Raw genomic sequence first — 26,149 nt, 5'->3', positions numbered from 1 at the left:
GCGGGACGTCCGATGGGCCCGCGGGGTGGACGGCAGGTGGCAGGGGCCAGCCCAGCAGGAGGAGAGATCTGCTCCCGTAGTGCACTGCCCAGGGAGGCGGTGGGCTCCTGTCCACAGGGGTACATGTGGACCGGCTCTCCCAGCGCTGGGACTCAGTGGGTCTGTCAGGGTGTTCTGGATCCCGAGGGTTCCCCACGCGACCCCCTGCCTGGGTCCCAGGGCCGGGCCCACGGCTCAGGAAACGGGTCCAAATGACAGGTGACACCCCGGGGCGGGGTCAGCAGGGTTCCCATGGGCTGCAGCTGCAGGCCAGCCTCACACACGACGCCGGCACGGGGTCCCAGAGAGGGACGCTGACCCTCCTTCTGAGGCCACGCATGCAGCAGGCCAGGGGGGGCCCCCCGAGGGCAACTCCAGGCCCCCGTCCACCACGCTGCCCGGCCTGGGGCGTGGGCCTCACCGCCTCGGGGCACTGCAGGTCCCGGGCCAGGGGCCCAAGCAGGCCGTGGGCAGGCTGAGGAAGGCGGCGTTCCTGCAAAGCAGGCCAGTGAGCAGGGCCCCTTCTGGGCCCAAATCCTGCAGGCCGCTGAGAGTAGAGGGAACCAGGGCCGCGGCCTCCCTGCCCTGGACGCCCTCCCAACTGCTGCCCCCGCCCCAGGCTTGCAGGACGCCCTTCCCTGGGATTGGGCTTGTCTTTGGGGGGCTGCTCTGATGACCCCCCCAGTGCCCCCGCCCTCCAGCATTCCCTTCGGGTCCCCCCGCCTCTACCCACCTAGGCCGCAGTCCTGCGCAATGGCTGCCGTCCACACCCTTCCTGTCGGGGTGGCACTCCGCTCCTGTTCCCTCACTCAGTAGAGAACGCTGCCAGCCCCGTCTTCCCAGGCTCGCTGCAGAGCACAGGGACCACCCCGCTTGCACCCTCCACCCCCTGCCCAGCCCGCGCACCGCTCAAGCAGCCTCAGGCCTCGGCCCGACAGCCTCCTCCCAGGGGCCCTGGCCTCCCGCCCCTCCCAGCCAGAGCCAGCTCCACGACACCCCTGGGCTTGACCCCCTCGGTGGAGATCAAATGTCCTCACAGCCATGGGGTGGCAGAGACAGTCTGCAAGCCTCAGACTCTGGCCTCCACGGCCTCCCCCACCCACCAGCCCCCCTGTCCAGCCCCCGTCCAGCCTCCCAGCCTCATGCACATCCCCCTTCAGGTCCCTGGCCTGCCCTGTCCTTCCCGCCCCCCACCCCCTGGCTTCCTCCTGTTATCCCCTTGCACCCGGCGTGCTGTCTTTTAGGGGGTCCGTTTACAGGATGCGACAGGCACAACCAGGATGGGCCTCCAGACCTCAGGCGCCTCTGCCCACCCCAAGCCAGAAAGTAGCGTGCTCTGTGCGTAAAGCCCAGGAGGGCACAGGAAGCCAGGCCCCAGTGCCCGAGGGCCGAAACTGCAGAGGCCCTGTTGGCCATGGGACAGGGCAGGGCACCAACTCTGGGACACCCAGCTAAAATACCCAGCCAGTGCGCCTTGGGCTCTTTGCCAGACGGAGATCCGGGGCCCTGGCTGATGCATGCTGCTCTGCTTGCACTTCACACACGGTTCAAGTGGGAGATGCCAGCTAGGGAGGGTCCAGAAGAAGCCAGGGCTGACCCAGACCGGGTCCCAGGGACCCCAGCCTGCCTTCTGCAGGTGCGGACAGCTCCCCCGAAAGGGCCAGCCTCTAGCCTGCGGAGCCCAGAGGGGTGGGCTGCGGCCTCGGCTGGCCCCCAATTTGCTCTGCGGCCCTAGGCTCGCAGCTCTTCTCCAAGCCTCCGTCTTCCCGAGCATGTCCACCTGTGCACCAGGCCGATCTCAGCGCACGGGGCGGGGCGGGCGGTGGCGGCCGCAGGGCACGCGGCCTCGGCAGAGAGGGCAGCGGCTTGCTCGGTGGTGACTCCTGGGAGCCCGGGGCTGGGGGCTGGCGTCTGTGGAGCCAGGGCCCCGCCCACCCCGACCCAATGCTGGGAAGGCACAGGGGGTGCCAGCCGTGTGTCCTCAGTGGCCTGGGGCACTGCCCGCGAGGAGGCTGGGCCTTGTCTGGGCTGCTAGGGTGAGGCTGCTGCACCCGCTGACCAGCCGGGCAGCAGCTCAGCTCCCCCAGGTCCTGGCTGCAGGATCCAGGGCCCGGCCTCCCGTCTCCCCATTGCCCCCCAGGACAAGACCACTGGCCCCCAGCTGGCCTCCTTTCTTGGCAGGGTCTGAAGGCAGGCACCTAGCTCCAGGCTAGGAGCCACAGCCGACCTCAAACCCCTGAGATGAGCGGACGGTCCAGGGAGCCCCTCCCCAGCTGTAGCCCACTGCCCTCCGTCCTTGCCTCGCCCTGCGGCCTAGACAAGACCCCCATCGTCCCCTCCCCTGGGAACCGCCCGGCGCGCGCGCCCCCGCTCGGCACTGCCTCCCGGCCCCTCCCCGGCCTCCAGCCCCGGCCGGCCCGCTCCTTCTCTCGCCTGGCGCAGGAGGCGCCGCAGCTGCCGGGCGCGCTCGGGCCGCCACTCGCGGAGCGTGGACTGGATCTCGCGGAGCCCGCGCACCCAGCGCTCCCAAGGCGCGGGCCCGCACCCCGCCGCCGCCCCGGCCTCCAAGCCCGCGTCGGGCCCGGCCCGCCGGCCCAGCCGCGCCCCCATGGCCGCCGCGCGGCGGGCGTAGAGCGGGCGGGAGGCCCGGCGGCCCGGCGCCCCGCCCCGGCCCCGCCCCGGCCCTGCTCCTGCCCAGGGATGCGCCGCGTGCGGGGCGAGCGATCCGAGGCTGCGCGCCCTGGCCGGGCCGGAGCGGGGCGGGGGAAAGAGGAGGGCCCCTGCGGGGTTCCCGGAGATCCCACGCTCGGTTTAGGGGTGTCGCTGGAGGAGGCCGTCGGCCCGCGCTCGTCCTGGCTCGAGCTGTGTCGCCAGGGACTGGGGTCACCGGAGGGGGGTGGCGCTCGGCGCCTCCAAAGCCTCGGGCATCCGGGGCTGACCGTGGGTCGGTCGTTTTGGCGACGAAAGGAAGGAGACTGGACTGGGGGTCAGGGCGGGGTGGGGGGCGGCTTCAGGCGGTGCCGGTACCGGTTCTCAGAACCTCCCCCCAGCCCTCCGCCGCAGCGCCGCTATAGTACCTGACTTTTTCACCCTTCGCAGACTCTCCTGCCTTGACAAATATTTACCCTCCCTCCCTCCTTGGCTGGCGGCAGAGCTGGGCGAGCCAGGGGCCTTGGGGGTGCTGGTTGATCTCACCCCAGCTCTGGGCAGGCTGGCAGCACCTGCCTGCCTTCAGGCTCCCTCCCAGGCAGAAGCGGTGGAAGCGTCTGTGTGCGTGGTGGGGGCCGCTCGCTGGAGGGGTCTTCCCTGGGGGCCCGCTGCCCCTTATAGCTCCTCCCCCCAGCCCCTTCGCATCCCAGCGCAGGGGAATTTGGCTCCAGAGCCCCGACTCCCACAGCAGGGAGGGTGTGTGTCCAGCTTGGGAAGGGTGCCCAGGGCCCGTGATGGGGGAGGACCGGCCCACGGGGCGGGGCGGGGGGGAGGCAGACTTCAGCTCCTTCTGCAGGGCTAAGCACCGCTCCGCCCCCCGCAGGAGAAGGGCTGAGAGGACCGTGCTGGGCTCGTGGTCCTGAGGGCTGAGCCCCGGAGAGGAGGCAGGGGCCGGCCCCCCGCCCCCCCAGCCGCCGTTCCGCCACAGCCGCCGTCCCTCCCCCCGCGCTGGGCTTGTTCCTATCCTGGCCCCTTCTTTCCTGCCGTCAGACGGCTGGACCCAGACGCCCTCCCCCTGGCTCTGTAGCCGGCTTTGTCCCTGGGCCACCTTGGCACCACAGGGTTCCTCCTTGGCAAACCAGCAGGACGGCCGGCCTGCCCTCCTCCGGGGCCAAGTCGACGGCACACTGAAGTGACGTGGTGGGGGCCCGGGCCAGGGCCTTCAGCAGCGGCCCCGCGGCCCCGGGGGCCTCGCAGACCCCTTCCCAGAGCCGGAGGCCCGGTCAGCCACACACTTCACGCCGCACCCCATCCCAGGACCGGAGCCAGAGCTGGGCTGCCTCCCAGGTCCTGACCGTATCCTTCCAGAGGCTGAGCCAGGCCTGGACCCCGTCCCCCCCGGGGAGTGAGAAGGCCGAGGAGGGGGCGTGGGGTGGGCAGGGGAGGGCCAAGCCTGGATGTCGTGAAGGGGCAGCCAGACAGCGGTGGGGTAGGGGGTTACGGCCAGAGCTTGGAGTCCCATGGGAAGTGGAGAACTGCTCCCCAGCCCTGAGTCTCATCCCCGCCCCACCCTCTGTGTCCTTGGCTGAGAGATTCCTGGAGGGCGTTTTCTAGGAAAGGGGGGAGGGTGGCATCTGGGCTCAGATCCCTGGACGGGCCTCCCCCGGCCTCCCGTGGGGGTGGCCAGGTGGACTGTCCCAATCTGCGTTGGACAGAGGCTCCAGAGGCAGAGCTGTGCCCTCAGGGGTGGGGCACTGTCCCCCACAGGCTGGCTCTCGTATGTGCTTAACTAAAGCCTGCTGCTCCCTATGCGTGGAGTTGCCCTGGGCAGCTGAGCTGTGTTTGGGGAGACCCCGTGGGATGGGGTGGGAGCTATGGTGTTGCCCTCTGAGCCCCCAGGGCTGAGGTCAAGGTTCAGAAACTTGTACCCAGTGTCTCCGGCTCCCCAGCTGGCGCTAGTGGTAAAGAACCTGCCTGCCAACGCAGAAGACTGGGAGACTCGGGCTCGATCCCTGGGTCGGGAAGCTCCCCTGGAGAAGGAAATGGCACCCCACCCCTGTCTTCTGGCCTGGGAAATCCCATGGACAGGGGAACCTGGAGGGCTCCAGTCCACGGGGTCACAGGCGTCAGACAGGACTGAGCACAGCACCCAGCCTCGCGGGGCGGCCCTGCCGCCCCCGGGAGCCAGTGAGCTGGGAGGTTGAGGAGCTGGAGAGTCAGGCGGGCGGGTGATGCTGAGGACATCCTGGGCCCCGAGTGGGACCTGCCAGGAGACCAGGAGCCCCGACAGCTGGTGGCCCAGCTGCTATGACAGGAAACCAGGGTCTGGATGACCCAGCAGGTGTGGGGGGAGGGCTGGGGCAGCCCTGCGCTGGATGTGTCCCACCTTCGGGCCCCTTCCCTGCCCACCCAGCGTGTATGTCCAAGCCCAGGAGGAGGAAGGCCAGCCCGGGTACCTCAGCAAGCAGCCTGGCACCATGGAGCCTCCCGGCAGCCACCACAAAGAGGGACGAGGGAGCACTCACAGGAGGGAGGAAGCAGACGGACATTGCGGAGACCGTTTCCCCTGGAGCTGGCTCCAAGGGGTGGGTTGGGAGCTTCCTGCAGGGTCAGGGTGGCCTCAGGCCCCGGCTCCAAACCCCTGGACCTGCCCCTGTGGGGGAACAGAAACATGTAGTGCTGTGAGTTTTCTACGGCTCTCATGACACGGGAACTACAAACTTGGTGATAGTTTAAAACGACAGCAGTCGGAAACCGACCGAAGCACTGGCAGGGCTGTGCCCTCCAAGGTGCTTCAGAAGCCTCTTTCTCTGCCTGTTGCCAGCTTCTGGCGGTGGCCAGCGTCCTCACCTGCCTTGCCTTGCAGCGGCTTCCCGCCGGTCTCTGCCTCCCTGGTCCCGGGGCTCCTTCCCTGCGTCTGTGTCTCCTGGCTTTTCAGTTAGGCGTCTTTCGCTGTGCTGGTCTCTGTTGCTGTGCGTGGGCTTTCTCCAGGTGCAGAGAGCAGGGGCTACTCTCGAGCTGTGGTGCGCAGGCTCCTCACTGCGGTGACTTCTCTTGTTGCAGAGCACAGGCTCGAGAGCACAGGGTGGGCTGCTTCCTGGTGTGTGGGACCCTCCCGGTCAGGACCGGGACCCCTGTGTCCTGTGTTGGCATCTCCTTAGTCGCTCAGTCATGTCTGACTCTGCAACCCGTGGACTGTAATGCGCCAGGCTCCTCAGTCCACAGGATGCTTCTGGGAAGAATACTGAAGTGGGTTGCCACGCCCTCCTCCAGGGGATCTTCCCGACCAGGGATCGAACCCGCATCTTCTGTGTCTCCTGCATCGCAGGCAGATTCTTTACCCGCTGAGCCAGCGGGGAAGCCACATGACTCCCTTCTTACGGGACGCTGCTCACTGACTTAGGAGCCCGCCCCCACCCAGGATGACCTCACCATTACTGATGACTTCTGCAAAGAGCTCCTTTCCAGATGGGGTCCCGTTCAGAGCCCCCAGGTGGATGAGGATCTGGGGGGAGACTGTTCAACCCACTGTAGCAGCTTCTGCGAAACCATTTCCTCTTCTGGAAAATGGGGGAAAATAAGATACCCGCCTGGGAAAGGCGGAGGCTTAGATGCAGCAAGGAAGGCATCCAGCACACACTCACGGGTCAGCGTTGAGCACCTGTGGCTCTATCACGCTTCTGTGGCCCCGTGCCCAAGCCTCCCAGCCACCCGACAGCCATCACGTCCATTTAGCCATGGTCACTGGCCGCCATGGGCACCCCCGAGACAGATGCAGGAGGCCAACAGGAGAGCAGAGGTGGGGAGCTGTGACGGGGGTCCCGGGGCCCTGCGGGAGCCGGGGCAGCCCCCAACCAGGAGGCAGGGTAGGCTTCCAAGAGGAGGCAGCAGTGTTGAGGTTGGGCCTGAGGGAAGAAGAGTCCAGGCTGCGGGTGAACCGCTCGGAGGGGGGTCCAGCCCAGCCACAGGCGCTGACCTGGAGGGTAGCGTGCACCTCTGAAGGGTGTCCTAGTCGGGGAGGGATGTGATCTGAGCACCGGGGCTGCAGGGGGTGAGGAGAGGGGCGCCTGGGGATCTCTGGGTTTCCTGCCATGTGAGAAGGGGAGGCCGCGGTGGGAGGGGTGGCTGGGGTCAGGTGTGGCTGGGGGCAGCGGAGAGGGGGAGGGCTTGGGGCCACTGGACTGGGCAGCGAAGATGCCCAGGCCCCCTCCCTAGGGCAGGGCTCTGCCTACCATGGCCAGTGGAGGTCTGGGGAGGGTCGCCACTTAGCTCAGGTTCGGGCTTGTTGGTTGAAGCATCAGCCAACAGGGTGTTTCAGCAGGATGCAGCTAGAGAGAGGAACTGCGTCCAGGGCTGAGACGTAAAGGGGGTCAAAGAGAAGCTGAGGAAGGGGCCGGCGGGGAGAGCTTCCAGAAGCCCAGGCGGGCTGAGCCAGACATGCACAGAGGTGTCAGCATCGGTGAAACCGCACATCCACGTAGCCCCGTGCAGGGTCGCACCCGCCCCCCACCTGGAGATGCACCCGGGTGGGGGTTGGGGCTGGGGTGTGGACGGGACACCGCCTTCCTCCCCATCCCCTGGAGCTCCCAGACTCGCAGATAATTATGAGGTGATGCGATAAATGCTACCTGTGCAGGGAGCCGTGGGCAGGCAGGGGGCGGCGGCAGGCCCTGGGTGCGGCCGATCTCAGCGCATCTGCCCAGCAACTGTTTGAAGGATCCGTGCTCTCCAGACAGAAAACGGAGGGCAAGTTAGGAGAGGAGACTCCGCGCCGTCGGGCCTGGGGTTGAACGTGAACCCAGGCCCTGCACGTGCCCGTGCTCTTGGTCGTCCTGCCAAACCGCCTCTGAGCTTGGGAGCTGGACTCAGTCCGCCAGGTGCCACGCGGGCTCTGCAGCCCGAAGCTCCCGGTTGTTAACGAGTCGATCGCCCCGGAGGCCCACGCACCTGGCCAAGCGCCAGCCTCTGTCCTCACACTGAAGGCAGGTGCTGAGGTGGGAAGCCCCTACAAGGCCACTGGCGGGTGTCTGGGGGCAGCAGGGCCCTGCCCCTGTGTGCAGTTGGCCGGAGCTCCCCTCCCGCCACCAGTGAGCCACACCAGCCCCTGCGCCAAGCCCAGGATCTCCTCCCATCCCTTCGGTATGGCCTTCGTGGCTCTGAGAGGCAGTGGCTGAGTAGCCATAAGGTGGGGGGCCTCAGCGGGCAGGGTGTTAGGCCAGGCCCACCTGATGCAGGTGTAGAAGGCGTTCCAGGAAGGCAGCAGCTGGGGCTCGATGTTGGGAAGAGCAGGCAGCGACCCGCGTCCTCTGTCCTGAAAGGTAGTGAGTTCCCTGTCAGGGCAGGTATGCAAGCCAGACTTTCTCGGGTGATGGAGATGGAAGCTCAGAGGCCAAACACTTGGGACTGTGTGACCCTCAAGCTGGTGAAGACGGACTTCTGTTCAGCCAGCTGACCAGGGGTACACAACTTGCCCCTGACGACATCAGGCCTCCTGGCTCCCACGGCTTCCGAGGGTGGGTCGGGTGCGCCTTGCGTCTGGACCCCCCTGCCCGGCTCTCTCACTGTGACGGCATTAGGCGATGTTGTTTCTCCTTTTTTGTTTTGTTTCTGACCACGTCACCCTCCTTGCGGGATCTCAGTTCCTTGGCCGGGGGTTGAACCCCAACCATGAAAGCCCGGGGTCCTGACCACTGGGCTGCCAGGAACTCCCAGGAGGTTGTGTCTCTACCAGCTGGGGCCCACTTGGGGCCAGGCTTACCCGGCACTTCCGGGGGTTCAGGCCCAGCCGCTCCCCGAGGCCTGACAGCAGGGGGTGGGGGGGGTGCGCCCCAGGCGGAAGGAAGTGTTTTCAGGGCCTTCTCTGTTTCCTGGGTTGCTGTCCTGCCAGGTAGCTTTGGGCAAGTCCTTTTTCCTCTTAGGCTGCGGTTTCCTGGGCCAGGAGTGCCCTGCTCGCGCGCCCTCCCAGGGCGTTCGTTGTTGGGGTGGGTCGGGTGCCTGCCCCCCGCCCCTGCTCCGCCGGTGTCTCCAGTCTGGCCAGGCCCTGCAGGCTCTCCGGGATCATTAGCAGATGAAAGGCTCCGGGAGGGTGGGGCGGGGCCCGAGGCTGCCTTGGCAGCTGCCCCTGGCTGGAGGCTGGCCAGACCCAGGCAGCTCCTCTGGGAGCAAGGACACAGAGCCCAGCTCTCGGCCCCGCCCTCTGGCCGGCTCCTGGGGCGGCTGCGGGACTAGTGATCACCCACCAAGGTCTTAATGAGTGAAGCTGAAAGTCGCTCAGGCGTGGTCTACACAGTCCATGGAGTTCTCCAGGCCAGAACACTGGAGTGGGTAGCCTTTCCCTTCTCCAGGGGATCTTCCCAACCCCGGGATCGAACCCAGGTCTCCCCCATTGCAGGCGGATTCTTTCTTTACCAGCTGAGCTATCAGGGAAGCCCTTAATGAGTGAGCCAGGGTTAATGGGTTACCCAGCCCAGTGACACATTCATCGGCCTCCCCGGGCTCTCAAAGTCCAGACGCACTGGCCTGGCCTTCAGGGTCTGAGCTCAGCACCATCCCCTCCAGCTTTGATGCCTCGCGGCTCTGGAAGGGTCAGGAGGGTCAAAGGTCTTTCTTGTGCCTTCTCTGCTCCAGAGATGCCCCCCTACCCAGGGCCTGGCCTCCCCAGTCCAATCCCAGTGGTGCTAGACATCGCCCCCCCGCGACGGCCTGGGGTGTCCTGGGCTCCCCCTCCACGCAGAGCGTGCTACCCATCTTGCGTCCAGCTGGGGGCTCCTGGAGAGAAGAAATGGCATGGGCCAGAGGGGAGAGCGAGGGAACGAATGAATGATGGGTGCGTATGTACAGGCTGCAGGTGGCGTGTGGCCCTCAGAGGCTTGGGCAGGCTTGCACCTGCCGGCCTTGTGGGGGCAAGCACCCCACCCCATCCCGCTGGGCAGGGGTGTGAGCAGACCACCCCGTCATCCATCAACCCGCCTGCTCGCGACCCCAGAAAGTTGGGGGGCTGAGGAAAGGCTCCCCGGGTCATGTGACTCCCTTCTGTCCCTGTGACCAGGGTCCTTCGAGTGACAGCCTGTGGATGCCTGCGGCCCCGGGGCTGGGGGAAAGGGCATCCCGTGGCCAGAAGTAGGGGCCACCCCCCTGGATATCCTAAGGGGCCAGGAGAGACCCATTGCCTGACCTGCCCCTGCTGGAAGCCCGGCCTCATTCGGCTCCACAGAGGCCCTCAGAACTCAGGTCCTTTTATCCCGGGCTGGGGATCCACCGGGCTGGAAGAGGCTGGCCACTGTCCGGGTCACACGGCCCCCTGGGGCAGGACCCAGGGCTGCTCCTCCCCCCACCTTGAAGGGTGCCTGTGCCTTTAAAGCCTCCCCCACTCCGGCCCGCGGGGGGCGGGCGGGAGAAGAGGGGAGGAGCCGGCACGGGACTGAGCTCCTTGCCTAGTGCTGGAGCAGACCGGAGGACCAGCCTTGCAGCCAGGTGAGCTGGGGCAGGGCGGGGGTCCGGCTGTGCCCCGCTGCTGTGTGACCCCGAAGCCGTCGCTCACCCTCTCTGAGCTGCCGGGGCTGGGGCATGGGACCCCAGGGCAGCCCAGACCTGGGGCCTTTTCGGGGGTATCGGAGCGCTGGGTCCCAGCCCCAGCTCTGTTCTGTTCCAGCTGTGCTCTGAACAGGTCGCTCTTCCTCTCTGAGCCTCAGTTTATGCACCTGTGTAATGGGAGTGGGCAGCCCTTCAGGGTTATGGGGGCGGGGCTGGTGCGCCGGGTCACGCAGAGGGATAGCGCAGGGAGGTCGCGCAGAGGGGCAGAGCCTGAGGCCCTTGGCCTGACCGGGTCTGGCCTGGGAGCCTCTTGTCTGTCGTCCGGTAAGTGGTCTGAGGCCACCTGACCAGGCTTCCCGGCTGACCTGGCCACGGGTGTGGGGTGGGTGGAGGAGGCCGGGGGAATGGGCTTCTCGGATTGAGAGGGAGGGTGGCCCAGCGTGGAGAAACTGAGGCCTGGAAGGGTGGGGCAGTCTGGGCTCATGGTGAGGTCGCTGGGGGGGTCTGGAGTAGAGACGGCAGCGGTGGGGGCTGGGCGCCGTGCCCCCACCTTGGGCTCTGGGGGGCGGAGGGGCAGGCCAGTGGTGCAGGGGGGTGACTGCGCAGCCCCAGGGGGTGCCCACCCCCTGTGGTCCTCGCAGGCTCCGACAGCCGTCTGGACAGGCTTCCGGCCGAGAGGGGTCATCGGGTCTCGGCGGAAGGAGCCGTTTCTAATTCTCAACCCTGTTCCACCAGGGTGGGCGGCGCAGGGCACGGACCCCAGGTGCGGTCCGGGTGTGGTGCCGAGCTTCCTGCCCAAGACTGTGCTCTTGGACCCGGGGGACGCGACTCTTCACTGCCCGCCAGGTGGTAAGTGGGGCGCGGGGTGCCTACCTGCCCGTCCACGTGCCTGCGGGCCCGAGTCACCCCTGCCTGAGCCTCGGCTTCCGGCCGGCCTCTGAACGGCTCTGGGGCTCTGCCCAGTTTCACCCCTCTGATTCGGGCGGGAGGATTAGCGGAGAAACCCCAGGCTGTCGGCGTGCCTCATCTCTTCACGCTCTCACTGCGTGTCCTGGAACCTGCTCGCTCAGCCCAGATTCCTCATGGGCGTGAGTGTGTGCGCGCGTGCGTGCGTGTGTGTGTGTGTGTGTGTGTGCGCGCGTGCATTCGCTGGGAGCAGGTGGTGCATGGCAGACTCAGCATCTCTGGGTGCGTGAGACTTGCATACTCCTGGGGGCAGGGAGCTCACCACCTTATGTGCTTAACACAGGAGCCCTGGGGTCTGGGGGGGACCTCCAGCCCAGAGCCCCTGCAGTGGGGGTGGGGGCCAGCCTGGACGGAGCGTGACACACTCGACGTGGGAGGATGGGCTTTATTGTTCCGAACGTCTTGCCTCTGTTGACTCCGCCCGTGAGACGCCGTCCTCCCCGAGAACCTGCAGCTGCTGCTTGGCTCCTCCTGGGCCTCATGGCAGGCCCTCCAGCCGGTCCCAGCCCAGGGTCTTCCTGCTGGGGTCACCTGTAGGGTCTGGGTCCTCCTCTGTCCATTCATGCCTTTTTCTGACCTCCCTGCCACCCCAGGCAGGGAGGAAGCCACTGAGCAAGCTCAGGCAGGCGGGGCAGCGGCCTGTGGCTTCCTACCACAGAAGCCTCCCTGCCGACGGTCCGGTTGTGCAGCCGCTCAGGCAGGACCAAGTGCCCTGGTGTTGCTGGCTGGCAGCCAGCCCTTGGGGACGGGTCTTGAGCCTCGGTCCCTGGCTCCTGCCTCGTCCCATCTTCTCAATCACCCTGGTCTGCAGGGGACAGGATGACATCCAGGGAAAGAGCGGTCGGGGCATTCCCAGCCTGGGGTCGTGGTGGACAGCTCACGGGAGTGGAGAGCTCACAGCCCCCCCCCCGCCCCCCCGCGGAGCCCGCCCGAGGGCAGCAGTGTGTTCCGGCTGTGTGGCCCCGGGGGCGGCAGTGTCTGCTTGGCCTCTGTCTCCTCCACAAGGCCTCTGCGCAGCCCTGTGGGCTTTTTGCAGATTAGATAGTGCAGGTATGGGGCTGGGGGCTTCGGGGCAGCCTAGATACAGCGAGCCAGGCGCCAGGAGAGGGAGGCCTGACTCGGGAAGCGGCTGATCCTTGCCCATGGCAGATGAAGGCCAAAGCGAGGTGGGGCATCGTCCAAGATCCCCGGGGCAGGTCTGGAGCTGCTCCCGACTCCACTCCCGCGTGTCCGGGACACTCAGCCCCTCGGGGCAGGTACAGGGTGGCCAGGTGTGTGTGCCCTGCTGGTCTGTGCGGCCTTGGACCCGCTCTGGCCCTCTCTGGACCCTGCCTTCCCAGGCTGGGCAGCTGGTTCCTCGGGCCTGGGGCGCCACCATTATGGGATAGACGGTGGAAGCTTCTGGGCATGAAGCAGGAGGGAGGTGGTGCCCTCTCCGCCCAGCTGTGGGGTGTGGTGGGCCTCTCGGTCTGGGTTCTGCCCGGTGCCCGTACCACCCCAGCCCTGCTGCATGGCCTCAGGAACCGTCTCTGGGCCTGGCGTTCAGACACCCTGAGCCAGGACAGGGCGGGGCGGCGGGAGACCCACCCTGGGGCTCGCACAGAGGCCCACTGACACCATCCTGTGGGACAAGGATTGCCTTGCCTCTGTCAGGCGATGCTCCTTCCCCGTTGGGGCCACACCCCTCGCCTGCTGCCACCACCCAGGGGTCACTGCTGACAGCACCTGCCGCCTCCAGGGCCCTCCCAGGGCTGCGTGAACTTTAGCCTCCTGGTGATGGGTGGAGTCCCCGGGCTGCCGTGACAGGACCAGACACAGCCTCTGGCCGCCCTCCCTGCCATGTTCTGTCTTTGGGGATTGCCCACTCTCCACAGGGATTCAAAGTGCCCCCTGTCACGGCAGTCTGAGCCCGGCTTGGGAAAGCATTTCGGAAAGGAGTGAGTTTTTTGAGAATAAACAGCAGAGATAGTGCAAGTGTTAGTCGCAACTCTTAGTGACCCCACGGACTGTGGCCCGCCAGGCTCCTCTGTCCACGGGGATTCTCCAGGCAAGAACACTGGTGTGGGTTGCCATGCCTTCCTCCAGGGGATCTCCCCGACACAGGGGTTGAACTCAGGTCTCCTGCTGCAGCAGGCCTGATCACGGGTGGCTTGGCCTACAGCGGCGTGGAGCAGGACCTGGGTTCCCAAACAGAGGCTGAGCCCGTTCGCAGTGCTGAGACCACCAGATCCCAGCCACTAGACCAGCGGTCAGTGACAAGAGCCCTGGCCCTTCAGCTTTGCTGGAAAGAGTTTTCCACCAAGACGGAAAGCAGTGAAGCAAGTCAAGTGGTTACCAGGCAGAGAGTACAGTGCGCGTGGAAAGACACAGTGGGCTCGGAGGGAGAGACCCCAGGCTGCGTCCACCTGGCAGTTTAAATCACTCTATGGGGTGTTTCTTTCCGTTCCCCTCTAGCCAGGCCTTGCGATTTGCCTCCTGCACGGGTTTGGTATATCTCAGGACCCTGCCCTGTGTGTGCACGCATCTCAGCCAAAAGGGAGTCTACTGCGGGTAGAGCATCCTTGACGTGACTCCCCGTCGGCCTCCAAGGAGCCTTTTCTGTGCCTGTGTGGTCAGGGAGAAGAAATCTGTGATCCATGCAGGGTCCAGTCTCCTCCCTTAATTGTCCTGCTGTTCTTATCTTGGAGTTTCGGTTGAAAGACTGTGAATCTCTGCCGGCTTCATCCTGGTGCAGGGAGGGAGCATCTGACCTCCTGACAGCCTAGGGAGAACTGACGCTTTCCATGGGTTAGCAGAAAATATTTATAGCCTTGAGACAAAGAAAATTCCCGCTGGAAGGGTGGCATTAGGTGATTAGTTAGGGCGCTCTAGGGTGAGGACCGGGTGGGCATTTTTGCATCACTGGGGGTCAGGAAGCTGGCTGGTAAGGATCAGGGAGGCTTTTGACAATGGTCCCAGTGGGGCTCAGTCTGTCCCAGAAAAGACTTTCATTCTGGGCTCTGGGGCTGTGGCCTTGGGATAGGACTCCACGCCCTTGGGAGGGCCTCTGGCCCCCTGCGCCCCTCGCGAGACTAGGTGAGGGTTCCTCAGCCCTCCAGCTCCTAGCTCCCAGCTCCCAGCCCAGCTCTGGACCCCCTGAGGAGCCCTGCAGGGCCCGCGGGCGTGGCTCCAGGCGGCTCCTGGGGTGGGGGGCCTGGCCCATGCCTAGAGGGACTTTCCCAGGCAGACAAGTCGGCCTCCCCGGCCAGTGCCCCAGCCTGTCGCCCAGCTTCTTTTGAGAAGCAGTGGGGGTATCGTGGCCCCCCAGGCCTCGGGTAAGCCAGCTAGGGTCAGGAGGAGCCCGGCTGCTGCTGGAGGCCCAGCATCCCTTCTCTGGCCTCAGTTTCCCCTCCTGACACCGATTTGGGTGAGAGCCAGCCTGGTGGCAGGGGGGCGGGGGTGGGGGTGGGGCTTGGATGTGGTTTTGGCCAGTCCAAAAATGTGGGGGGCAGGGATGGGAGACCAAAGCCAGTCCCCCAGCAGGGTGTCTTCCTCTGGGCTTCCTGTGGGGGCTGGGCCAGGCCTCCCGCCTGCCCGGCCTGGGATGAGAGGAAGAGGGAGAGGGCCCACCGCTTCCGCATGCTCCGGAAGGCTAAGCCTTGCGGGTACCCCCGGCCCTCCGGGGAGCCCACTTGGGCCCTTGGCAGAAAGCTGGACAGAGGGGAGGCCAGACCTCAGGAGGCCTTGGCTGGCTTCTCCCCGGGGCCCGGGTGGGGAGAGGATGCAGAGTAGGACGAGGGTCTCAGCTGAGGGTCCCAAGCCCAGGAGAAATGCCCAGCATGCCCTCGAGGTGCCCAGCGTGGCCAGACCCAGTGAACAGGCCTGGGGCCCAGGACATGCCCTAGGGCTCTCCGGCCCGGCGGAGGGTGGAGGGCAGAGGGCACGGAACCATCCCAGGGTGGGCCCCTCTGAGTAGGAACCGGGCGAGGCAGAGGGGTCCCGGCCTGGGGTTTTCTGGCAGAACATCGCCCTTCGGGGGGGAACTGAATTTGGGAGAGAGGGCCTTCCCCCTCTGACACCCGTTGGGCTACACACCCCTCACCTGTCATCCTTGCCACTGGGACCCCATGGTCAATGGCTGTCCCTCCATGTCCAGCCTGGCAGGAAGTCACCAGAGAAGCCCACGGTGTCAGGGTGCGGTGAGGCCGACGGGCTCCCCCCCCCGCCCACAGGCCTCCAGCCTCCCCCAAGTGGAGCCAGTACGTAGCTGACGCTTGACACCTGGCTCAAGGGCACAGAATCTGCCTGCGGTGCAGGAGCACAGGGCTCATCCCTGGGTGCGGAAGACCCCCTGAAGCAGGGAAATGGCAACCCGCTCCAAAGCATCCTTGCCTGGAGAGCCCCGTGGACAGAGGAGCCCGGCGGGCTGCAGTCTGTGGGGTCACAGAGTCAGACACAGCTATGCAACTTACACATTCACACTTTCAACCCATTTCATCTCTCATTGCACTGGACGGACGGCCAGTGACTTTCCCAAGACCCCACGCAGGTGAGACGCGGCAGGCCGGCCTCGGACCCCACGTGGCCGACACAGTGGCCCTCACCCGTTGGTCACATGCCAGCTCCCTGTGACACACACACACACCCCATGCCTGGGAGAAAGGCCCTCGGAGGCGGAGTTCACACCAACGTGGGAGTGGCTGACAGCTTCCTCTTGGAGACACAAAAACTCCTCACATAGCTACCCAGAGGCTTCAGAGACACCCTCTCCATTTGCAGGAGGACGAACAGGCTGCGTGCTCTGGAAGTCTCCTTGGAGCAGGTTCTGTGGTCACGGGCTCCCACGGAGCGTGAAGGAGGCCCCAGCTATTTCTGCAGCCGGTCCAGCCCACACCGTCTCTGTGGCCCCCTCCTTGGGAGGCTCGGGCCGCCCACCCGCTGAAGAAGGTAGGCTCTGGCCCCGCGGCGGCCAGGAGACGTGGGTTCCCCGCTCCGGCTTTGAGCGCACTGGAGGCTGGCCCCACACTCTGCGGCCAGTCACCTGGGGCCCCAAGGACAGCGTTGGGAAGGAGTCAGGCCAGGCCTGTCCCTCCTGGGGTGACCTGAAGGCCACCGTGAGGGCTCGGCCACCATAAGGAGCCAGGCAGGTCTGGGGGGGCTCCCCTCCCGGGAAGGGTCCCTGCCAGAGGGGGCCCTAAGTCTGAGCAGGAGGATTTAGGGGGCAGAGATGGGCCAGGAGCTGCTGAGAGAGGGCGTGGCCTGAGCAAAGACAGAAGGAGGCCTGGCATGTCCTTCTGAGGCCGGACTGTGTGCCGTGCCCCGGGAGGCGAGGCTGTGTCCCCGGGTCCGGTCGGCGGTCGGCCCCCTGACCTGCCACCCCTGCGCCTCGCGCCTGCAGAGCATGAAGAAGCGGTCCATACTGCTGGCCTTGGGGGCCGTGGTCTTGATCCTCCTCATCATTGGGCTCTGCATCTGGCTGCCCGAGACCTCCAAGCCGCAGAGCCACGTGTACCCCAGGGCCGCCGTGGCCGCGGACGCCAAGCTCTGCTCAGAGATCGGCAGGTGAGTGGGGCCCCAGGCCCGGGCGACCGTCCCCGTCAGTGCCCCGGGGCATCACCCTCACCCCTCTGGGGCTCAATCCCTGCCCCCGCCGGCCCTGGTCATCAGGCTGCCTGGGCGAGCAGTGTTCGAGCACACGGGGCTGCCCCTCCCATCCGTGGACCTTCCCGGCAGCCTCCGGTCAGGGGTGAAGGGGACCCTGGAGCTGAGGGTAGAGTGTGGGGGTCTCCCAGTGACCGGCTGGACCCCTTTCTCAGTTCAAGGCTGTCTGCCTCTTCAGAGAAACTCTGCTGTTTGACGCTCCTTGTAGGCCCACAATTCACGCATACAAAAGTCAGGTCTCACACGGGAAAAAGATGATATTAATAAAAAAAAGTGACAAGTTTTCATTCTTTTCCGATTATCAAAGTCATGTCCATCTGTCGGCGTGAAAAGCCCGTTGGTTTTCAAATACGACAAATTTTTTGCGTTAAAAAGTAAAACCTGTGGGCTCCTCTCGGTCCACCCTGGGGCGGGGTGGCCCCTCCGAGCCGCTCACCCCTGCCCGTGCCACCGGCAGGGACGCGTTGCTGGATGGCGGCTCGGCGGTGGACGCAGCCATCGCGGCTCTGCTGTGCATGGGGCTCCTGAATGCCCACAGCATGGGCATCGGGGGCGGCCTGTTCCTCACCATCTACAACAGCACCACTCGTGAGTGCCCGGCGGGGTGGGCTCCAGGGCCGGGGAGGGGCCGGGGGCCGTGCAGCCCGCCCACCCGCCCTGCCATTCCAGGGAAGGCTGAGGTCATCAACGCCCGCGAGGTGGCCCCGCGGCTGGCCTCCGCCGGCATGTTCAACAGCTCGGAGCAGTCGGAGGAAGGTGAGAGCGGGCTCGGGGCGGATGCGGGGTCAGGATGAGCTACCTGCAGCTGGGGGTGGCCCTCCCGTCCCTTCAGGCCCACAGCATCCCCACCATGGAGGATCCAGCCCATCATCACAGACTAAAGGGCCTTTCTGCTCAGGCCCCTCCAGGGCCACAGGGAGCTAGAGAAACAGAATGATCCCTGTTGCAACTGCGTATGGATCAGGGCCAGCGCCCTGCTCAGTCATCTGCACCCACGGCGAGCCCCTTGAACCCTCCCTGCACACTTGGCAGGGGAGCTCGGTGCAGATTCCCATCGGATAGCTGGGGACGCTGAGGCCCACCCAGAGAGCCCATGTAGACTGACCAAGGCCACACACAGCTTTCCAGGTGGCTCAGTGGTAAAGAATCCGCCCCCAGTGTGGGAGACCCAGGTTCAATCCCTGGGTTGGGAAGACCCCCTGGAGAAGGGCATGGCAACCCACTTCAGTATTCTTGCCTGGAGAATCCCAGGGACAGAGGAGCCTGGTGGGCTACAGACCACAGGTCACAGAGTCAGACATGACTGAGTGCACGCGTGCACACACACACACACACACACACACACACGGTCACCCAGCTGGATGGTGGGAAAGCTGAGTTTGAACACACCTGTTGTGTTTTTAAAGAGCATCCAAGTCACTCATCGTTGTGGGGTCAGCTGTCTAGATTACGGCGGAGTTTCTTTTCCAACCTGCCCTTCAGCCCCAGAGTACACCCTGCAGGGACCCCGGTGGACTGTAAGACAAGGCTGGAGGGAGGAGGATGGAGATTAAAGGCCCGAGTGGGTCTGACCCCTCCTGCAGGCCTTGCTCCTTAGGGACCTAGAGGGCTCTGGGAGCAGCCCTTTGGGAATTCTCTTTCTTTCCAACACACAGTCTTTGAATTTTTACCCGCTGGGAAGCTCACCAGGTGTAGCCATGAAATCATTCAGGGTGTGAGACGGTAAGACTCTTACAGACTTGGCGTTTTGCATTCTTGAGACTCCTGCGTTTGACTCGGGCTTGTCGGGTGTTGGGGCTGTTCCCCAGCCAGTAGAAACAAAGGGAACAGGTGAAGGGCACCATCCAGAAGGAGCAGAGGGGAGATGGCACGGGTGTGCCCGGTGCCACCACACAGCCTGGAAGGCGGACGCGGGCAGGGTGAGAGGGCACGTGGGCTTACCAGGTGCAAAGGCCCGGAGGCTGGGGCTGGGGTGGGGGGTGGGCGTCTGGGGGGAGCAGGAGGACGCAGGGTCAAGTCATGTTGGACGTTGTGGTGGGTCATCGTGAAGACCCAGCCTTGTGTCTGAAGGAGGGGCAGGTGTTCCCTGCGTCGGAGGGCACTGGGGGCATCTGGCTCTTTTGTGACGGGACCCCTTGGGCTGCCAGTCAGGTGGCCCATTGGGAAGTCCCGCGATGGGCAGGGATGCTGAGGGCTGGTGCCCAGCACACTCAGAGGGCGGAGCCGTGGATCTGCTGATGGGTCTGCTCTGACACACAGCCAGGGGTCCCGGGGAGGACAGAGTGGCCCTCATGGAGACTGGCAAGGCTGCCAGTGAGTCCCCCTTGAGATCAGATACCCTCAGATCTGGCCATCAGGGGAGCAGCCTCGAGAGTTCAGCCTGGGGGCTGTCAGCACGTAACGGGGCGCAGTGGTAAAGAATCTGCCTGCCAGGGCCGGAGGTGCTAGAGACCTGGGTTCAATCCCGGGGTCAGGAAGATCCCTTGGAGGAGAAAATGGCAACCCACTCCAGTGTTCTTGCCTGGAGAGTCCCATGGACAGAGAAGCCTGGCAGCGGGCTGCAGTCCATGGGGTCCCAGGAGTCAGACACAACCTCATGTGCACACGCACTCTGGACCAGGCAGCCTGGTGTGCAGGAGGGCAGACAGAGGAGAGGCCGGGAGATGCAGAAGCAACCCGGGGAGAGGGGGATGGACCAGGTGAGATGGGAAAGGGGCCGGGCTCCCTGCTGAGAGGGCGGCCCAGGGCCTCACGGGCCTGAGGTCAGGCCCACACGTGAAGGGGAGGGACGTGTGCTGGCTGGCAGACCTTCCGGGAGGTGATGTGGTAACAACCCGGCCCTAGGAACCTCGTGCCCCACTTCAGGGTGGTAGAGGCCACTCGAGAGCCTGGGAGTGGCCGAAACGCGCCCCCCAGCCCCCCGCCCCGCATCTCGGGTGAAAGCAGGAAGGGGCCTGGGAGCTGGGCAGTGCTGAGGCTTTCTGTGTCAGGGCCGAGCCCTAGGGCACGCTGGCGGGCGGTGGGGCCTGGCGGGGAGCTGGGGTCCGGGGCTCTGTCTCCAGTGGCATCCTGGCTCCTCAAAGGACGGAGCTGGGAACCAAAACCCTCATGGTCAGATGGGGAAACTCAGGCCCAGAGAGGGCCTGGTGCAGGGGTCTGGGACAGAGGAAGAGGGGCTCTTGCTTTGGCACCAGCCTTGCGGGTGGTCTGCGGCTTCAACTGGGGGCCTTGGCGGGTTCCAAGGGAAGCCTTGAATCATACAGGGTGAAGGGGCTCGTGACCCCGGAGGCTCAGACAAAGAGGTGGTGAGGTACGGCTTCCGTATGCTCTCGCTGCTCAGCCATGCGCCTGGGCCAGGTTTTCAGACACGGGGCCGCTGCGGAGACAGACGTTAGGCCTGGGGGACAGCGGGACCCCCGCACGTGCCCCCAGCAGACACCCGGAGCAGAGTCACCTTCCTGCCTGCCAGGTCAGGTGTGTCAGTCACTCAGCTGCGTCCGACTGTTTAAGACCCCGTGGACTGTAGCCCTCCAGGCTCCTCTGTCCTCGGGATTCTCCAGGCAAGAATGCTGGAGTGGGTTGCCATTTCCTTCTCAGGGGGTCTTCCTGACCCAGGATTGAGTCCGGGTCTCCTGCCCTGCAGGCGGATTCTTTACCCTTTACCAGGCACAACCGCAAGCATGCATTCCTTCCTGAGCCTCCAGGTCCCACCCGGGACGTGCCTGGACCTTCCCGTGCGGACCACCGGCCGGTGCCTCTCCTTTCGCAGGCGGGCTGTCGGTGGCGGTTCCGGGCGAGCTCCGCGGCTACGAGCTGGCGCATCAGCGGCACGGGCGGCTGCCCTGGGCGCGCCTCTTCCAGCCCAGCATCGAGCTGGCCCGCCAGGGCTTCCCAGTGGGGAAGGCCTTGGCGGGAGCCCTGCAGAGGCAGCGGGAGACGGTGGAGCGGCACCCCGCGCTGTGGTACGCCTGTGTCCCCGCCGTGGGCGGCCACCCGGGGACCGGAGCCCTGACTGTCTGAGCCCGGGGCGGGGGTGGGTCCGGGCCCCAGCTGGGCTGGACACCGTGGGCAGGGGCGCCCGTCCCTTGGTCTCCTGTGGGGATGGGGGCTGGATGGCTGAGCCCGCCCCCACGCCTGCCTCACAAGAGCACCCCCGCCGCTCCAGCGAGGTGTTCTGCCGCGACGGGAAGGTGATGCGGGAGGGGGACCGCGTGACCATGCCGCGGCTGGCCGACACCTTGGAGACGCTGGCCTCGGAGGGCGCCCAGGCCTTCTACAACGGGAGCCTCACGGCCCAGATTGTCAAGGACATCCAGGAGGCCGGTGAGTGGGCGACACCGCAGGCCTGTGGCTGGAAGCTCCGCGCCAAGAACCTTGAGCCTGGGGTCCCCAGGTCCTGTCTGGGCGCTGGGCCCTTGGGGAGTGCCTGGTGGGGGCGGGTCACAAGTGTGTCTGCAGCATGGATTCACAGCTCCTGGTTAAGGCAACGCTGAGGGAATTCCTGCAGTCTAGGACAGGAAGCCCGGGGCTGCAGGCTTGGGGGCACTGAGGGGTGGGCAGGAATGCAGTTGGAGGCAGGAGCCAGGATTGGGGAAAGCACGCAGGTGCAAACCCCAGAGGACTTCCTGGAGGAGGTGGCGCCTGAGCCACAGGTGAGGTTGGACTTTGCAGGCAGAGAGAACAGTCTGAGGCTTGGAGAGAGGGGCTTTGATTCTCCAGGAGGATCACGGGGAAGGAGGGTGGGCTTGCTGAGAGGGGTGTGGGGGGTGCTGCATGCAGGGGACTTGTGGGCAGGTTCTGCTGGATTTAGGAGTCCCGGTTGCCTCTCTTTCCCGCCCCTGCCTCCCTAAGCTGTGTGCCAGGGAGGAGGGCGATTAGCGTATCGACCTTTACCACTGACGCCGGAAATTAGCCTAAAAATACTTCAAACACTTCATCTGTCTGGAGCCAGTTTCCCTGGAGAATTATTAAGGCCCTCCCTCCACCCACCCACTAGTCAGAGGAGGAGGAGGCTGATGGGAGACGGGGGACCTCTGGCCCCCTGAGAGGACACGTGTCGGACCCGGAGGCCAGAGGTGCAGCAGGTGGAGGACACTGGCCTGGGCCTGGCCCCGGGGAGGTGGCACAGTCGGGGAGCATGGGGGGGCGGTGGATGGGGCTCCCCACTTGATGGTCCCCTAGGAGTGTGTCTCATCCCCGGGCCCCCCGCTGCAGGGGGCATCGTGACGGCCGAGGACCTGAACAGCTACCGGGCGGAGCTGGTTGAGCAGCCGCTGAGCATCAGCCTCGGGGACGCCCAGCTCTACGTGCCCAGTGCCCCGCTCAGCGGGCCCGTGCTGGCCCTCATCATCAACATCCTCAAAGGTCAGCCGTGTCCCAGGCTGCGGGCTGGGCGGCCCGGGCCGGGGGCACGCCCGGTGGATCTGGGCGGTCATCCGCCACCCTGGGGCCTGGGTAACCCTGTGGCTGACGTGTGCTGCCCAGACACGGGGACCTTTGCTTCCTTCCCCCGCCTCCCAAGCAGGCACTGCCATCGGATAGTAAATGTTCCCCTTCTCAGGGTGAGCCGAGTGACTCAGGGAGGCCTCCCAGGGACCCCACTGTCCTGGCAAAGGGGACCCAGGACGCTGGGGTCACTGTGGCTCTGCCCGACCAGGGTACAACTTCTCCCGGGCGAGCGTGGAGATGCCTGAGCAGAAGGGCCTGACCTACCACCGCATCGTGGAGGCCTTCCGCTTTGCCTACGCCAAGAGGACCCTGCTTGGGGACCCCAAGTTTGTCAATGTGACTGAGGTAAGGGGGCAGGGGGCTCAGCCCCACTCTGGCTTATTCCTCGGTTTACAATGCCAAGTTTGGGCTCGGGGCCACCAGGTGCTGGGTGGACTGCTGACCGCGTGCTGGCCTCTGTGCCAGGGCGCTCTCACTGGGGGAGTGGGGGTGCTGGGGGCGGTCCTTAATGCCTGCCTCCTCCGCCACCCTCCGGCTTCGGGGCCTCAGCACGAGCCGTGTCCTTGGCCTGGAAGCCCCTGGAGCTGTCAGCGCCGAGGTGGGGGCCGAGCGCACAGGGGCGTCCCAGCCCACAGGGCTGATGACGAGGTTCGATCCAGGTGGGCAGAGGCCCTGGCCACACACGCTTCCGGTCACACCAGCTTCCCAGACCCCAGCACCCAACCTGCTCGCTCCCCAGGTGCCTCCCCTCCAACCCGGGCTCCTGGCTGGACACCCCACCCTCACCCCACCTCCAACCCCATCAGGGCGCTCATCCCCTACGCCTGGAGCCCTTCCCTCCACCCCCTCCAGGCCCTGACCATGCCTCCCCTCGGGCCCCTCCACTCTGGCCCCTCCACGGCATCCCACCCCCTTCACCAGCGCCTCCTCCCCTCAGCTGCTTCCTGTGCAAGGCTGTGGACACGCAGCGTTTCCTCCCCCTCCCGCCTCCAGCTCCCTCTGCTCTGCCTGCTTCTTCTCCTGTTAGGACGCCTGGGTCAGCCTTTCCCCGAGGGCCCCGTCCTTCTCGCCTCCAGTCTCTTAGCCTCGACGGACCCCCGCCCTGGGCTGTTGTCCTTTGGATTTTAAGGCCCGGGGCAGTCGGATTATAGGATGTCCCAGTCCCTGGTCCAGCTGCTCTCTTGGAAGTAGATTTGAACTTAACGGATTAGTCACTTAATCCGTGGGTGTTGCAAGAGCCCACGGCCTCTGCTCAGCCTCCAGGGCCCTGCCTTGCCTGTGAACTCCACAGGTCAGGGCAGCCCATCACACACCCGGGACAGGATCTTCAGGATCCAACAGGCGCGTGTCTCCAGTCAGGCTCCCACCGCCCCCCGGCCGCCCCTTCTGCACCCGCGCCTCCGTCTCCAGTCAGGCTCCCACCACCGGCCCAGTGGTGCTCCGCCCCCGCACACAGGGCCAGAGGGTTAACACCCGTCAGCTGGCCACTTCTCCGCCCCAAGTGCAGGAGGCTTTAAAGGCCTTTTAGGGCCTGTACGGACCTGTGGGGAGAAGGCAGTGGCACCCCACTCCAGTACTCTTGCCTGGAAAATCCCATGGACAGAAGAGCCTGGTGGGCTGCAGTCCATGGGGTCGCACAGAGTCGGACACGACTGAAGCGACTTAGCAGCAGCAGAAGCAAGGACCTGTGGGAGCAGCCCCTGCCAGCATCTTCAACCTCCTCTCTCCCTAACTCCTCTCCCTGTCTGCCCGTCACTCATAAGCCTGCTTCAGGGCCTTTGCATAACCAGTCAGGTGGCTTTCTTCAGATGTCACCTCCTCTGAGAAGCCCTCCCTGACCACTCTCACCCTTCCATCCCTCTCGCCCCTCCCCCTCCCTCCACTTGTTCTTTCTAGTACATCCCTGCCTGCCTTTGTCTTCCCTGCTGTGAGGGTGGGGACGGGCGTGTCTGTTCCCTGCTGGTCCCCCAGTGCTGGACACAACTTACAAGCTCTGTGAATGAGTGAATGAATGGTTGGGTGCAGCGACAGTCAGGGTTTGGAGGGCATTCAGAGTTGCTGGGCAGCAACAGAGACAGAGCCTGGGAAGAGGGGGTTTGGGCGGGCCACGTGAGACTCAGAGGGTTGTGGTTGGAGCCACGGTCGGGGGCTTCCTGAGAACCGCTCGCACAAGCCTGTGCCCCCTCCTCGCCTCCTTCACCTCCTCAGGGCAGCTCTGGGGTCTCGGCAGGTGGTCCGCAACATGACCTCCGAGTTCTTTGCCGCCCAGCTCTGGGCCCGGATCTCCGACAGCACCACTCACCCAGCCTCCTACTACGAGCCTGAGTTCTACACGCCAGACGGTGGGGGCACCGCCCACCTGTCGGTGGTCTCGGAGGACGGCAGCGCTGTGTCGGCCACCAGCACCATCAACCTCTAGTAGGGCTGCTGGGCGGCCGGGAGGGCCAGGAGCTGCCCGCGTATCTCAGGAATGGGGGGCTCCACGTTGGCAGAGTGCCTTTCCAGGGAGCATGTGTTGGTGGGCACGGGGCGGGCTGCCCTGCTCTGACCCTGCCGGCCGGCAGCTTCGGTTCCAAGGTGCGGTCACGGGTCAGCGGGATCCTGTTCAACGATGAGATGGATGACTTCAGCTCCCCCAACATCATCAACCAGTTCGGGGTGCCCCCCTCGCCAGCCAACTTCATCGCTCCAGGTGCGGGGCGCAGGGCCTGGGTGGGGAGCGGGCTGGTGTGCCCGCAGCCGCTGAGCCGGTGCTGTGGCCCCCTTCCCCCCACTGCTTCAGGCAAACAGCCGCTCTCGTCCATGTGCCCCGTGATCATCGTGGGCGACGACGGCCAGGTCCGCATGGTGGTGGGCGCCTCCGGGGGCACCCAGATCACCACGTCCACGGCGCTGGTACGTGCCCGCCCGCCGCCCTCGCCTGAGCGCCCAGCCCCTTGCCTACTGGGCCACGCTGACCCCATCCCCACACCCCTCAGGCCATCATCAACAGCCTGTGGTTCGGCTATGATGCCAAACAGGCGGTGGAGGAGCCCCGGCTGCACAATCAGCTTCTGCCCAACACCACGGTGCTGGAGAAAGGCATCGACCAGGTGGGGCTGGGGGAGTCCCGGTGGGGGCGGGGCGGGGGCGGGGAGACCAGCCGCGGTGGGGGTGGGGTGGGGAGGGGGAGGGGCACCGAGTCCCGGTGGGGGCGGGGCGGGGCGGGGGAGGGGCCGGGTCCCGGTGGGGTGGGGGCGGGGGAGGGGGACCTAGCCCCGGTGGGGCCCCGGGCCTGCGTCTCCTGATCACCGCAGAGCAGGCAGTGGCTGCTCCCCGCTGCCCGTGGCAGCTGGCCTTCATGCCCACCGCCCGGGTCTCCTCGACCCCCCGGCCCAGAGAGGCCCGGGCCACCCGCGCGGATGAGAGCCAGTCGGCCCCGCGGCCCCCGGCCTGCCCTTCCTGGCACCTCAGCCGGCAGCCGCGGCCCCGGGGTGTGTGAAGCCCCGCGGCCCGGGCCCCCCTGAGGCCGCGCCCCCTCCCGCCCGCAGGCGGTGGTCGCGGCCCTGAAGACCCGGCACCACGCCATCGAGGAGACGTCCACCTACATCGCCGTGGTCCAGGCCGTCGTGCGCACAGCCGGCGGCTGGGCGGCCGCCTCGGACTCCAGGAAAGGCGGGGAGCCCGCGGGCTACTGAGCGCTCCGGGGAGGAGAGGCCCGCCGGGGCGGGGGGCCGGGGGTGGGCCTTGGGGGGCTGGCTTCCCCTGGGAGCGGCGCAGCAGGGCAATAAATGCGGCGGCGGCGCCGGGCTCTGGGCTGTCCTGCCGGCCGGCTCCCGACTCCCTGGGCTTCAGCGCGCTGTGTGAGGTGGGGCCGCCGCGGGGAGGATGGAGA

At 66.0% G+C, this 26,149-nt stretch overlaps 1 protein-coding gene and 1 long non-coding RNA gene across 2 annotated transcripts; one reads left to right on the top strand and one right to left on the bottom strand.

Annotated features, from left to right (window-relative positions):
* Positions 1-2,727: 2,727 nt before the first annotated feature.
* On the bottom strand, positions 2,728-9,315 carry LOC139176797 (uncharacterized). Its single transcript, XR_011561255.1, has 3 exons — positions 7,317-9,315; positions 5,539-7,041; positions 2,728-5,341 (listed from the first exon to the last, which is right to left on the bottom strand). It is a non-coding gene; the product is annotated as an uncharacterized lncRNA (long non-coding RNA).
* Positions 9,316-10,030: 715 nt separating this feature from the next.
* Positions 10,031-26,094, top strand: LOC109571454 (glutathione hydrolase 1 proenzyme). The gene is made up of 15 exons (XM_070769934.1): positions 10,031-10,161; positions 10,957-11,070; positions 15,946-16,113; positions 16,565-16,728; positions 17,285-17,415; positions 17,497-17,583; positions 20,597-20,789; positions 20,993-21,150; positions 22,042-22,191; positions 22,484-22,620; positions 24,506-24,693; positions 24,840-24,967; positions 25,058-25,170; positions 25,254-25,367; positions 25,806-26,094. Exons 4-15 carry the CDS (start codon positions 16,568-16,570, stop codon positions 25,950-25,952), a joined length of 1,707 nt encoding a protein of 568 aa, XP_070626035.1. The 5' UTR covers positions 10,031-10,161; positions 10,957-11,070; positions 15,946-16,113; positions 16,565-16,567; the 3' UTR covers positions 25,953-26,094.
* Positions 26,095-26,149: the final 55 nt, after the last annotated feature.

The sequence above is a fragment of the Bos indicus genome, chromosome 17, assembly GCF_029378745.1.
Source record: "Bos indicus isolate NIAB-ARS_2022 breed Sahiwal x Tharparkar chromosome 17, NIAB-ARS_B.indTharparkar_mat_pri_1.0, whole genome shotgun sequence".
In the NCBI taxonomy this organism is placed as follows: Eukaryota; Metazoa; Chordata; class Mammalia; order Artiodactyla; family Bovidae; genus Bos; species Bos indicus.
This window is presented reverse-complemented; position numbering and strand designations above follow the sequence as displayed.

Bases quoted from the DNA above. Each gene is read 5' to 3' on its own strand.
- LOC109571454 (XM_070769934.1), top strand. From the start codon at position 16,568: ATGAAGAAGCGGTCCATACTGCTGGCCTTGGGGGCCGTGGTCTTGATC. The intron at 21,151-22,041 runs GTGAGTGGGCGA...CCCCCGCTGCAG, and splicing joins CAAGGACATCCAGGAGGCCG to GGGGCATCGTGACGGCCGAG. The intron at 22,192-22,483 runs GTCAGCCGTGTC...CTGCCCGACCAG, and splicing joins CATCATCAACATCCTCAAAG to GGTACAACTTCTCCCGGGCG.